This window comes from Nicotiana attenuata, unplaced genomic scaffold (assembly GCF_001879085.1).
Source record: "Nicotiana attenuata strain UT unplaced genomic scaffold, NIATTr2, whole genome shotgun sequence".
Classification (NCBI taxonomy): Eukaryota; Viridiplantae; Streptophyta; class Magnoliopsida; order Solanales; family Solanaceae; genus Nicotiana; species Nicotiana attenuata.
The window spans coordinates 5,350-18,701 of record NW_017677803.1 but is presented as its reverse complement, the minus strand read 5'-3'; the positions used below and the strand labels follow the sequence as shown (position 1 = coordinate 18,701).

At 37.1% G+C, this 13,352-nt stretch overlaps 2 protein-coding genes across 2 annotated transcripts; both read right to left on the bottom strand.

Annotated features, from left to right (window-relative positions):
* Positions 1 to 2,391: 2,391 nt before the first annotated feature.
* LOC109221489 (DELLA protein GAI-like) lies at positions 2,392 to 4,337 on the bottom strand. The gene has a single exon (XM_019385968.1). It carries the CDS (start codon positions 4,274 to 4,276, stop codon positions 2,732 to 2,734), a length of 1,545 nt encoding a protein of 514 aa, XP_019241513.1. The 5' UTR covers positions 4,277 to 4,337; the 3' UTR covers positions 2,392 to 2,731.
* Positions 4,338 to 6,257: 1,920 nt separating this feature from the next.
* Positions 6,258 to 7,357, bottom strand: LOC109221490. Its single transcript, XM_019385969.1, has one exon. The coding sequence runs from the start codon at positions 7,258 to 7,260 to the stop codon at positions 6,856 to 6,858; it is 405 nt and encodes a 134-aa protein (XP_019241514.1). The 5' UTR covers positions 7,261 to 7,357; the 3' UTR covers positions 6,258 to 6,855.
* Positions 7,358 to 13,352: the final 5,995 nt, after the last annotated feature.

The window sequence follows — 13,352 nt, the reverse complement described above, 5'->3', positions numbered from 1 at the left end:
ACAAATCACCTGCTATTGAACACTTAAGAGTGTTTGGATGTTTATGTTTTGCTAGCAACTTTCCAAAAGGTGATAAATTTGCAAGGAGAGCAAGAAGGTCAGTTCTAGTAGGTTATTCAGAAGTCCAAAAGAGATATAGATTGTTTGACTTAGAAACTAAAGCTATTTTTGTAAGCAGGGATGTTGGCTTTAGAGAACATGTTTTCCCTTTTAAAGAAAGTACTATCACTCCACAAGATCCATTTCCTACACCAGCTTCTACACCACCATGTCCTGATCCCACATTGCCTATATCCCTAGACACTCACATTCCACCTGCATACAATACACTAACCACTGATCCCTCATTGCCTATATCCTCAGACCCTCACATTCCACCTACATCCACTACACCAACCACTGATACAGAAATCCCACACCTTGACCACACAGCTCAAAACACAGAAGCAGCAGAATTAGACCATGGTGAGCATAGTGAGCAGGATACCTGTACTGACTTAGTTCCAAACTCTGAGTCAGAGGCAGCTGCTACTCCTGACCATAGTATACCTGTGGTTAGCAATGATCAAGAGCCTAGAAAGACTACCAGGACATCTGAACCCCCAGTTTGGTTGAAAGACTACCAAACTACTCAAAAATTCTCTGGGCAATGCTTATATCCATTGACTAACACCCTCACTTATGCTAATCTCACAGCAGATTATCAAGCATATCTGCATGCCTTTTCAGCTGAAGTTGAGCCTACTAGTTTTCAGCAGGCTTCCACTGACAACAAATGGATTGCAGCTATGAAACAGGAAATTCAGGCTCTTGAAGATAATCAAACTTGGGAGATAGTGGACTTACCAGTAGGAAAGCAAGCTATTGGCTCCAAGTGGGTATACAAGATCAAATACAAGGCTAATGGGGAGGTAGAAAGATATAAGGCCAGACTAGTTGCTAAAGGTTATAATCAAAAGGAAGGGTTGGATTATCATGACACATTTTCACCTGTAGCAAAAATGGTCACAGTCAGGACCATTATCAGCATAGCTGCTGCCAAAGGTTGGTCTCTATTTCAAATGGACGTCAACAATGCCTTCTTATAGGGAGATCTCTATGAAGAGGTTTATATGCACCTACCTCAAGGATTTCAAAAACAGGGGGAGTTGAAGGTATGCAGGCTTATGAAATCCCTCTATGGTCTTAAACAAGCATCTAGGCAATGGAACATAAAGCTCACTGATGCACTTATTGAGAATGGTTACAAACAAAATCCTTTTGATCACTCTCTCTTCACAAAGCAGCAAGAAGGAGAAATATTCATCATATTAGTGTATGTAGATGATTTGATGATCACTGGAAGCTGTTCTAACTTAGTCAATGATGCCAAGAAGGTCCTACACAGCAAATTCAAGGTTAAAGACTTAGGCAAACTGAGGTACTTCCTTGGTATTGAGGTGTCAAGATCAAAGAAAGAAATCTTGCTCAATCAAAGAAAGTATGCCTTAGAATTAATTTCAGAGGTTGGTTTGAGTGGTGCAAAACCAGCTGCAACTCCTATAGAGTTGAATCAAAAATTGACAACAGTGGGGTATGATACATGTGTTGGGAAAACATGAGATTTAGAGCTGAAAGATAATTCAGCTTATCAAAGATTAATAGGAAGGCTGCTGTACTTAACAATTACCAGACCTGATACAAGTTTTGCAGTGCAAACTTTGAGCCAGTTCATGCAAAGGCCCAAAGAGTCACATATGGAGGCAGCATTGAGAATAGTTAGATATATCAAAGGGGGACCAGGCATGGGATTACTGATGGAAGCAGGACCTATTGATCAGCTAGTGGCTTATTGTGATTCAGATTGGGCATCATGCCTTAATACTAGAAAATCTGTGACAGGATATATTGTTAAATTGGGAAATTCCTTGATATCCTGGAAATCAAAGAAACAACATACAATAAGCAGGAGTTCAGCAGAAGCTGAGTACAGAAGTATGGCTGCTGCAACTGCTGAGATTACATGGTTAACAGGATTGTTGGAAGACTTAGGGGTTAAAGTGTGTAGACCTATTACATTGTTTTGTGACAATAAAGCTGCAATACAAATAGCTGGAAATCCAATATTTCATGAGCGGACAAAGCACATTGAAATTGATTGCCATTTTGTTAGAGAGAAAATCAAGGCAGGACTCATTACTCCATGTCATATTCCCTCTTCCTTACAGCTAGCTGATGTTCTAACAAAAGGACTAACTGCAGCACAGCATTCTTCCTTAGTCTCCAAGCTTGGTATGTTAGACATCTTCCACCCTCCAGCTTGAGGGGGAGTATTGAGAGTTAAAATAGTTAATGGGGGTATATAAGTCATTACACATGCACACACGTGAGAGGCACATGTATAGCAATTAATTTTGTTAAATACTGTTCGATTGTATTCGAGTTGAGCTAAGAAAACAGAAATAAAATTTTCTCTCCTCTTCTTCTCCGTTCTTCACTTCTATGAATTCTCTAGAATTTGCTGTTTGATCATACATGCAATCTCAATTCTATCACTAATCATTACATGATAATTCTTGCATAACTTGTTTCCAAACCAAACGACTCTAAAAGTAATGATATATCATATTGGCTCCATCCTAAAATGGGGCTAAGTAGGTAAATTGAAGGATCTTTATAAATTAGCCAAAGAAATACGTTCGTTCTCTAAAAAGTTGTTCAAACAGAGGATAACGAGTTCATCCATGACTGACTAGCCCAGACTCGGCGGCTTAAGCTGCCAAACAGAGGTGGAAATGAGTGGGCGACCATGCCAACTCAACGTAAGACACCCATTATTCTGTTCCACTCGATATCCATACCTATTTTGAAACAAGTCCAATATCATGGTTGCTTGTACGTACATGCTTGGACCTAGCTGAACCGGGTTGAACCCGGCTGAGTTCATCTTCACTCGCCATTCACTCAGCGTCGTCTCAACTAGCTCAGTTCCTAATTCGCAAGCCACCATGTTATTGATCTGCTGACCTAGGTACTCATGCACCAACCTTGAGTCACCGCTGTTGTGCTGATCATGAGTCGACTCTGAGTTTTCCAACGAGTCAAACATTTTTGAATAGTAAGACCATGCGTCGTTAAACCTGTCCATAAAGACACTTCTATTCGCTTCTTCTTCAATTATTGTCACAATCTTTGGATGCATCTCTTTGATGGAATTCAGCACCTTCTCGATTTCGCCTGGTGTATACAACAGATGGTGAAGCTCGAAAATAGAGTTCACAGCCACTTCTTCATAATTACTAGGCCTAATATCCAACCTGGAAGTATCAACATCGGCTAAAGAGTCGACCATGATTCCACGGAATTCAAATTCTACGCCAAATATATCGGCAAACTCGGTGAGCTTCCACTTGAGCTGCCGTAAGGCATTGGTGTTATCGGGTGAGCCAATTCCAGTGAGTCGAATAGCCGGTGGACCGCCAGGACGCAAAGCAAATTCCTGCATAAGTGCCAGCCATTGCGGACCTTGGTTCAAGCTGAAATCAATTATATGTACTCTAGTACTAGAATTGGGAAAGGCTTCGAGAATAGCTCGATTGGCAGTGGAATAGGCGAATTCGAGGTACGGACGAATCTCATGGAGGCGCATCTGCATGAGGTTGTCCGTGTAACAAGAGAATTCCATAATATCTTCTAAATTCATTCCTTGAATCCTTTGATCCAAAGCTTTTGCGAAATAAGTTGCCACCTTTTTCATTGGTCCAAATTGTGAAACTGCATGTTCTCTCATCAGCCTGACTAGTGCGTCAGCTAGAGTTTGGTTGTTTCGTTGGACTGCCTCGCCACAAGCCAATAAGATTTTGACAAGTGGTTCTTCGTTAACTGCCTCAGTGCCAATACTCAAACCTAAACAAAGTTCAAGACCATCCTCAGATCTCATTCTGTTACTGCTCTCTGCAGATCCTTCCTCGGCCACTTTATCACTGTAATTATTCCAAACAGCACTAATATTCCTAGAAAATGCCCTGAAATCAGTACTACTATTAAATATCCTGGAATTAGTTGCACCTGATGACACAATCATATTATCACAACCGCCTGCAGCAGTCGAAATCTGCTGCAGGTGGTCATCTATACTCGTCGATGAATCAGACGAATTAGGAATATTGGGATCTGAGATCAAGCTTAAGGTCAAACCTGAAATATCAGAAGTGCCATTGATGATTGCATCAGTATTAGAAACAAAGGACTCCCCATCTTCCATGAATGTGTCCGTAGACAAATTTCCAGAACTCATTTTTTCTTCCTCTTCCTTTTTCTGGATAAATTGCTGGAGTTTTCTTAGCTTCCTGCTTTGCTTAAAAAGAGTCAAGACCGAGACAGGTCTTGACTTAGTCAACTTATTTTATTTGTTATTCGTCATTCAAAGAAATTTCACTTTCATTTGTTCATGGAATGTAACTTTCATACGTCAAAAGAATGGCACTAATTTGATCTAACTTTATGTAGTGTTGAATGTTGATTACTCCCTTCTAGTAATAGGGAATATATAGAGCTCAATTAAAAACATCACTATGAGAAAAGTGGGACCCATACAAAGTAATACATTACGAGAAAAGTTAGACGTTGAATTTCCTCGAACACGTATATGTAGATCAATATCGATCTTTGACGAGTGCGAAATGAAGTCATTTTATTTTCCTAGCTAGGCCTATGAAGTCTTGATTGGAGAGAAGTTGGACGTTAAATTTCCTCGAACATGGCTGATGTAGATAAATCATTTTCTTGTCAATTTACAACGAAGTCTTTATCTTTTTTCACCATTCATATCTTAATTTGATAGTTTTTAAAATCAAGGGCGGAGACTGTGGCGTAATCAGAAATTTCACTAAGGATGTTCAAGATCTAATAATTAATATACATATATAACAAATATTTTTTGTTTCCTATGGTTTACGGGCAAGAGAAGAGAACATCACATCAAGTCAATATCAATAGAAAGATGTGCTTCTAACTAATTCTATCTGAGTCTTGAATGAACTACATTTTCTCCTATCCCTTTCCGAAACCAGCCTTAGACCTTTGATTTACATATGCAGTATAATTTTTAAATGAAGGGTGTTTAACTAACCACCCTTCATTGTATGTGGCTACGCCACTGGGTGGAAAAGAAGAAGTGAAATTTTAAATTCTCTTCCCTTTTCCGAAAAAGAAAATATCGATTTCAGAATACAAGTCTCAGTTCATTTAATTCCTATGTGTTCTTATCAATTACCTAGCATCATATAGTAAACTAAATTTTTTTGCACGAACATTTTCAATGACGACTTCTTATCTTCTATCAAAATAGGTGCTGAATAACTTTACCAATCAAGACTTAATTAGGCAAATGAAAAAACATCACCTAACTATTTTCGCATTTGTTGGGATTTTTGAACATTTATCTTCCATAGTTTTTATAGACCACACCCTTAGATGCTGTAGTAAATAAATTTTAGAACAATCACAGCTCATGAGGTAGCAATTGGAATTCTCACCCTAAGATAAACTATTTCAATAATGTTCCAGTAAAGTAGAGACCCCAAAAATATCATCTATGTCTACAGGAGAGTACTTTAAACCAGTTGATTTGCAATTAGTGAAAATAATTTTTCTAATTTATTTTAATCATAATTTTCAGTGTGCTTTGAAGCTGACACTTTTCTCCCAAGAGTTTTTGTAACTGTGAGAACCCAAATGAATTTGATTTAATTATCTTGAAATTTTTGAAATGGAGAAAAAGGAGCATTTTAAAGTGACTCCTTTTACTGTTTTAATGGCTCCCACAATAAGAATATGATAATCAATACTTACTCGCCCACAATAATTGACCAATTTGCTTTTTTATTTTGGTCTAAAATAAATGTCCATTTATATAATCAAGAAAAAATTTAATTTATTTTTCCAAAATTACCCTTATCTACGTATCCCTAAAAAGTCATTTACTCCTCACATTTGAGAAGAGAAGTAAGTGTTACTATAACTATGCTGCAACATTTAAATAGGGATAATTTAGTCACACTAACTATTTTTGTCTAAAATTTAGTATTTTCTTAATAGGTGTGCCCAAAGCAAATTGATCACTTTTGTGGTCATCATCTAACCCTGTTTACACTTGAGCAGGCCAGTTACAAATTATATTTTGCCACGTCTATGATGATTTTAAGAGCAGAAAAAAGTAAATTTGACTTGGACAAGTGGTACATTTCATTGATTAAGAAAGGAAAGCTGTTCTGATGTGACCAGGAGGTTATGGGTTCCAGTCGTGGAAACAGTTTCTTGTAAAAATGCAGAATAAGGCTGCGTATGATAATCCAGCCTTCTTCGGATCCTACACATAACGGGAGCTTAGTGCACAAATTTACTGTTAACTAGAAAAGAAGAACTGCAAACTTTCAAAAAATAAAAACAGAATCCAAAACATATTCAAAAAAGGATCAGCAGCTTCTGGTGTGTGCTCCTCAACTTTTGCAGCCCAACTCCTTGAATTTAGGTCCAGTAAGTACTTTTGTCTACAACACTGCAATTATTTAGGCAACTATAACAAGTTGGTTTCCACCTGCAATTATTCCTTATTTCTTAAATGATTTCTTTTTTTGGTTGTAGTAAAATACTGCGTTTGAAAGAAAGCATGAACGTTTCCGCGTCTTGGTCTGAGGGATCAAAGATCTCATTGTTGAAACATATCATTAGGCCTTCCGCGTCTCTTCTCACTGGAATTTTGTAACTACCATTTGTGGTCGTTTGACGGTTTAAATCCTGGATCCGCCCTGGCTTTGACTACGATCTCTTGCAGCTATTGGGAGTCTTGGGACTTTATAGGGGACAAAAGCTGATCTAAACGTTCTGAATGCAGTGTCTTCTGAATAAAAAATTGTTTTGGGGTTGAGTTGGTGACGAAGAAGAAGAAGAAGGTGAATATACTACAGCAGCCCCAGAAAATGCTCTAAAATCAACATTAAATATTTTGATCTCTTGATCGCTTTGCTTGTCATTATTCTTAGGCATGCTGGAAGATGCACATGATGATATAATCATCAAATCATCAGTACCGCCGCCAGCAGCAGTCGAAATCTGCTGGTGGTGGTCGTCGTCTACACTCATCGAGTTTGACGAATTCGGAATATTGGGGTCTGAGATCAGGCTTTGAGTCCAACCTGAAATATCAGAAGCGGCACAGATGATTGCATCTGTATTAGAAACAAAGGAATCTCCATCTTCCATGATTGTATCTATAGACATCTCTCTATAATTAATTTTCTTTTCTTTTTCATGAATTGGTGGAGTTACTTTAGCTTCATACTTCGTTTAAAAAGAGTTTTAGGTCTTGCATAGTCAATTTTTTATTTTTTTATTTTATGGTTATTCCAAGAAATTTTGATTTCATTTGTTTGTAATAGTTCAACTTTATCTATCAACGCGCTCCGCTGAACGTGGAATGACTCATCTAGTGGAAGAAGTTTACTAATTATTATAAGGAAAAGCTTTTCAAAAACATCGGTTTGAGGCTAGTGGGCAGGGGCGGATGCACATTTATCGAAGTAATGTTTCGTCGAATTTTTACTAAATATATGTGTTAATACTATGAAGTAGCGGATAAGGAGGAAAAAATGACTCCATTTGACATATGAAGTAGCGGATCAGAGGTCCGAACCTTAACTAGCACATCTTTTTTGTAAATATTTGAGAGAATCTATGTGGTTAAAAGTTATGATGAATTAGAATTTAATTCAGGAATTTTTCTAACTTAAGACTCAACAAAACCAATAAACTAAGGGTCTGTTTGGAAAGCCGCCTGCAGGTAATTGGAATTGTGTAATTACTAGGGTAGTAATTACACAGCCTAGTAATTACATAATTGCGTAATTACGACGACTTGTTTGTTTGTCATAGTGTAATTACAGTGTAATTACAAGTTTACTGTTTGGTTGCACTAGTGTAATTACACAGTTAGAATAAATTTTAAATAAAATAATTATCAAAACTTAAAAGTTAATATAATAAATATATGCTAAAAAGTTTTATAAGTATAAATGATATTATATTTGATATTTAAGATGTATATTTTTTGGGAATATACATTAATTAGTAGTCATATATTTATAACTAATATTTATCAAAATAATATATATATATATATATATATATATATATATATATATATATATATATATATATTTTAAAGTTAATAATATTTGGTTTAGATACTTACAAAAAAAACTAAAAATATACGTCTTGTAAGAACATCATGGAATTCGTGTTTGATAAAATAAATTAATATTTATTAATATAATGTAATAACATTATTCAAATGTTTGTCAAAACTAATCTATTAATTCTAACTAAAAATGAACAACATGCAATGCGAGCCAATACTACTAAAACAAGCAAATTGGAACCATGAATATAATACAATTTCAAAATTCAAAAAAAAAAAAAAGCTTTTTTTTTTTGAGCAAACAGAAAATATATATATTAATAACTAAAGAGCGTTTAGTACAGGTTTAACATAAGATGTGTCACAAAGGACACACTGGTTCCCTAAGCTTGCTAACAGTTGGCAAGCTTCATTAGATAACAGTTTTTCATGAGTAGTAGCTTCGAGTCTATCACTTTCCACAAAATCTATTACATCACTTGGTGGTCCAACAAAAACTTTTTTACTGATCTTCTGGGCATTATTTCTTCTAGCTGCTCCAAAAAGTTGGTTGTCCATTCCTAGGCATTTTTTTGCTAGTTGATGAGCAATCTTATTCCCCTGCCTGAAAGTGTGCTGGAGGGTAACCTTCTGCTGGTGCATTAATGACCTGCAATCATTAACAACCTTGTTAAATAAATTGTTACCTACATGTATTGCCTGGATTACCTCTGAGCAGTTCGTCTCTATTTCAAGTGGGAAGAGTTTCCACTCCTTTTCTGTCCTTAGACCTTGTCGTAGAGCTTTCAGTTCTGCTGCTAGAGAGCCATTTGCATGAGTTGGTTTTGTAAAACCAACCACCCAATTACCATTAGCATTTCTGAAGACACCACCTAAGCCACAATTTTGGTTATAGCTGTTGAAACTGGTATCAACATTTAGTTTGAACCAACCCCTTGGAGGTTTGTGCCAATTGATTTTTATTAGCATTTTGGGAGGGTGTATAGAGATTTTTTCCGTGAGTAATTTGAATTCTATAGCCCTCTGCATGATAATGAGAACCACTAATCAGGTTGGTAGTGTTATTGTGGTTATTATTGTTTCTATTAATCCAAATGTGCCAAATGATAAAGGAAAAATAGGAGTTCCAGTTTAGAAAAGCGTGATTAAGAGGATAGTTAAGGTGTTTTATTTGAGTAAGCCAGTGTTTACCATTTTGGTTATTTTGGTGGTGCTATTGAACGGCTGCCCAAAATTAGTTGACGGCTTTGCATTCTAGGAAGATATGTTTTATAGATTCTTCATTAGGGCTTTTGCAGATGGGACAGAAAGGGTCAATGCTTAGTCCAATCTGTGAAAGGTATTTTCTGCAAGGGATTCGATCGTGAAGGCATTGCCATAGGAAATATTTTATTTTATTGGGACAGTCAAGTTTTCAAATCCAGTCAAAATCTAAGTCGATGTTTTTAGATGATTCCAGAAGCGTATAACATGATTTGGTAGTGAATACCCCCTTATTGGCGAGTGACCAAATAGGTAGATCATTTGAGGGACCCTTGAGACGAATTTTTACTTTGGTGATATTTGCTAGTAGTCCCGGAGGAAAAGGAAAAGATAATCTGTCCATATTCCAATTGGAACCATCAAAGATATCTCTGATTTTTATTACTGTATCCCTAGGGGAGGGGACCTATTATACTTTTTCTTAAGTTACAAAAATTAGGGATCCAATGTGTCTTCCAGATGTTAAGATTGGATTAAAAGTGGGGGGACCAAATAATACCTTTAGAGCAAATTTCCCAACCTTTGCAAATACTTTTCCAAACGAAGGAAGATCTACTCATTGAGGAACTAGTACAATAGTAAGAGATAATAAGCTTGGCCAAGGGATTAAGGCATTTGTAAGAAGTTTCCAGCTTAGGCTAGCTAGAGTACACAGATTTTTATTAAGAGCATTGTGGATGCCTAAGCCTCCATTGGGTTTAGGTTGGCATATGGTAGACCAGTTGACTAGGTGAATTTCCTTTTTTCTGTTGAGCTACCCCATATGAAGTCCCTTTGGACTTTATCAATCTCTTTTCGGGTTTTCCTGGAAAGAAGGGTGTATTGCATGTAGTGGTTTGGGATGAAATTTAGGCACGATGTTGCAAGGGTTGTTCTTCCTGCCAAATTAAAGAATTTCATTTTCCATGAGGCAAGTTTAGTTCTCATCTTATCGATTAAGAATTGATAGTCCCTAGGTTTTGGGCTATGGTTTAAGATAGGAAAACTTAGGTAGGTGCCAAAATTATTACTTTTCTTAATTCCTAACACAGTGGTAATATCTCTGATAAGAGTATGGTTACATTTTTTGGAGAATAGTAATTTTGATTTGGTAATGTTGATACATTGACCTGATAGAGAACAAAATTGGTCAAGACCATTTTTAATGGCTTGACATGATTTCTCATTTGCTCTAGCCATTAGGGTAAGGTCGTCTGCAAATAATAAGTGAGAGATTTTTGGACAATTATGTCCTAAGGATATAGGATCCCAATTCTTAATGTCCACTTGATGCTCTATGTACCTAGTGAGCATTTCCAGGCAGAGGATAAAGATATAGGGGGAGATGGGGTCCCCTTGTCTTATTCCCCTACTTGGCTGAAAATAATTTGTAACGGATCCGTTGACTAAATTTGTTATATTACTAGTTGAGATGCAACTCAGTAATAATTTGGAAAACTTTGGTGGGAATTTAAAGTATTCAAGGGTGTGGCAAACGAAAGACCATTCTAAACGATCAAAAGCCTTTTCTAAGTCAATTTTAAGAATCATGTGGCCCTGCTTACCTTTCAATTTATTAAATTTAGAAATCAGCTCCTAAATGATGATGGCATTATCAGACGCTCTTCTATTTTTCATGAAACTAGCCTGATATGGACTGATCAATCGATCTAGGAATGGTTTAAGACGGTTGGCAAGAATTTTAGTGATTAGTTTGCAAATTATATTGCATAAACCAATAGGTCTGAAATTTGTAATGTTGTTGGCATTGTGAATTTTGGGAATGAGGCAGAGAAAAGTTTTGTTAAGTTCAGGAGGGATTTCTTGATTGTTGAAAATGTCATGAAAAGGATTCAAACTGATTGACTTATGTGATACTAATATTTTTGGAAAAAAAGGGGTGCAAACCATCCGGACCAGGAGATTTAAAGGGTTTGAACGAGAAAATAGCCCTTTTAATTTCAGAATCTAGAAGAGGGGAATCTAGATTGTCTAGGTTAATATTGTTACAACTAAATTGAGGATTTAGGGGGTTAGCCCAGCTAGAATGTGAGTGAGACGAAGTAAATATAGAGGTAAAATAGTTTTGAACATGAGACATACTTTGGCTATGATCATTTATCCAATTACCAGCATCATCTTTGAAGAAATTAATTTTGTTTCTTCTTTTCCTATTGGTGGCTGAGACATGGAAGAATTTTGTATTTGTGTCTCCATCATTGAGCCACAGGATTCTAGACCTAAGTTTCCAATAAGCTTCATCTATTTTTAGAATATCATTGAACTCATTTTTAAGGTCTAATTCTAAATTACGAAGGAAAGAGCTGGTAGTATAGCTATTGGAGGTTTGGATACCTTGGAGTCTAGCTAGCAATTTTCTCTTCCTTCCCATAATGTTACCAAAGGTGCTATCTTTTCAAGGTTTTAATTTATCCACAAAATTAAGGCTGGCTTTGAAGTAATCACTATCATTCCAATTATTTCTTACTATTGTCTAGAAAACCGAATGTTTACACCAAAAGGTTTCTAGTCTAAAAGGAATATTATGGAGAGACCTATTTCTTGGGATCAATTCTATAGAATAGGGTTGTGGTCAGAGTGGGTTCTAGGCAAGTGGATTATGGAGCTTTTAGGAAAGAGTTCAATCCATTCCTCATTTCCAAAAACTTTATCTAGTCTTTCTAGTATAAGACCTTTCTTATTATGTCTGTTGTTTGTCCAAGTATATTTGCTTCCTTTGAACCCTAGATAAAGCAAGTTACACTTATTGATTTTTGACCATATGAATGTAGCTCTACTATCCTTAATGGGTTTGCCACCAAATTTTTCACTAGCGGCTAGAATATCATTAAAGTCACCACCTACTAACCAAGGCCCTTTATAAGAGTTGCTAATATGTTCTAGATGATCCCACATAATATTTCTATTATGAATACAAGTACTAGCATATATATAAGTAAAAAGCCAAGGTTTATGTATGGGAAGTACCTCTATGGTTGCATGAATCTCTTGATTCCTACGTACTGCATTTTGAACGTTGATTACTTCATCCTTCCACATCATTACCATGCCTCCTGACTGACCCTCCGATGGAACTTCAATCATCTCAGTGAACCGAAATTCATTAAGCATGGCTGCATGGTTACCCATTCTTATTTCTAACAGTGTCACCATGCAGGGCCTATGTGTGTCAATCATCTCCGTAAAGTTTCTCCTGAAATTTTTATTATTCCCTCCCCTTATATTCCATATTATGAAATTTGTAGGATGATTCATTGGTATATTTGCTTCAGGGTTGACCATCACTCCATTCTCCCTTATCCCTCCCATTAGGACAAGGTTTCTTCTCATCGAAGGTACTAGGATCATCGCGTTGTTGCCCACTGTTGGGTAGTATGGAGGACGGATGTCCATCGAGCACTTGTATGGGGCTAACGGGCAGGTGAGCACATGCCTCTTCTCGTGCCTCTCCGTGAAGAGAAATTTTATTCCGTCTAGGCTTGAGATTTCTAGGGTTGGCCCTAAGTGTAGGTTTAGCTGGACGTCGTCCTCCTCCATTTCTGCCTCCACTGGACCGGGTATTGGGTCGACTTGATGTTGTTGTGGAGGTACTGGAGGGGGTGGAGGGGGGCTGGTATCTCTTGGTTCCCCTGGTTGATGTACCAAGGGAGAAAGATGGGATTGAGATGAGTATACATCTCTGTGGGAAAGAAGGGAAGGTCCAACGCAGCATTTTGAGGATTTATGGGGTTGAACTGGGGTGGCATGCTCCATTGCTCCCTCATTATCTGAGCCATTTGAGGGTTCAATGATGGATTCATTGGATGGATAATGTTGTTGAGCCAAATTTGGTAGAGGTAGTTGTTCATGGCCAACCGTCATTCCCGTCCGGTAATGAGTTGTGCTAGGTATTGGGTGTTGTGGAGGGTCATTA

Excerpts from the sequence above, each read along its gene's own strand:
- LOC109221490 (XM_019385969.1), bottom strand. The coding sequence starts at position 7,260 with ATGTCTATAGATACAATCATGGAAGATGGAGATTCCTTTGTTTCTAAT.
- LOC109221489 (XM_019385968.1), bottom strand. The coding sequence starts at position 4,276 with ATGAGTTCTGGAAATTTGTCTACGGACACATTCATGGAAGATGGGGAG.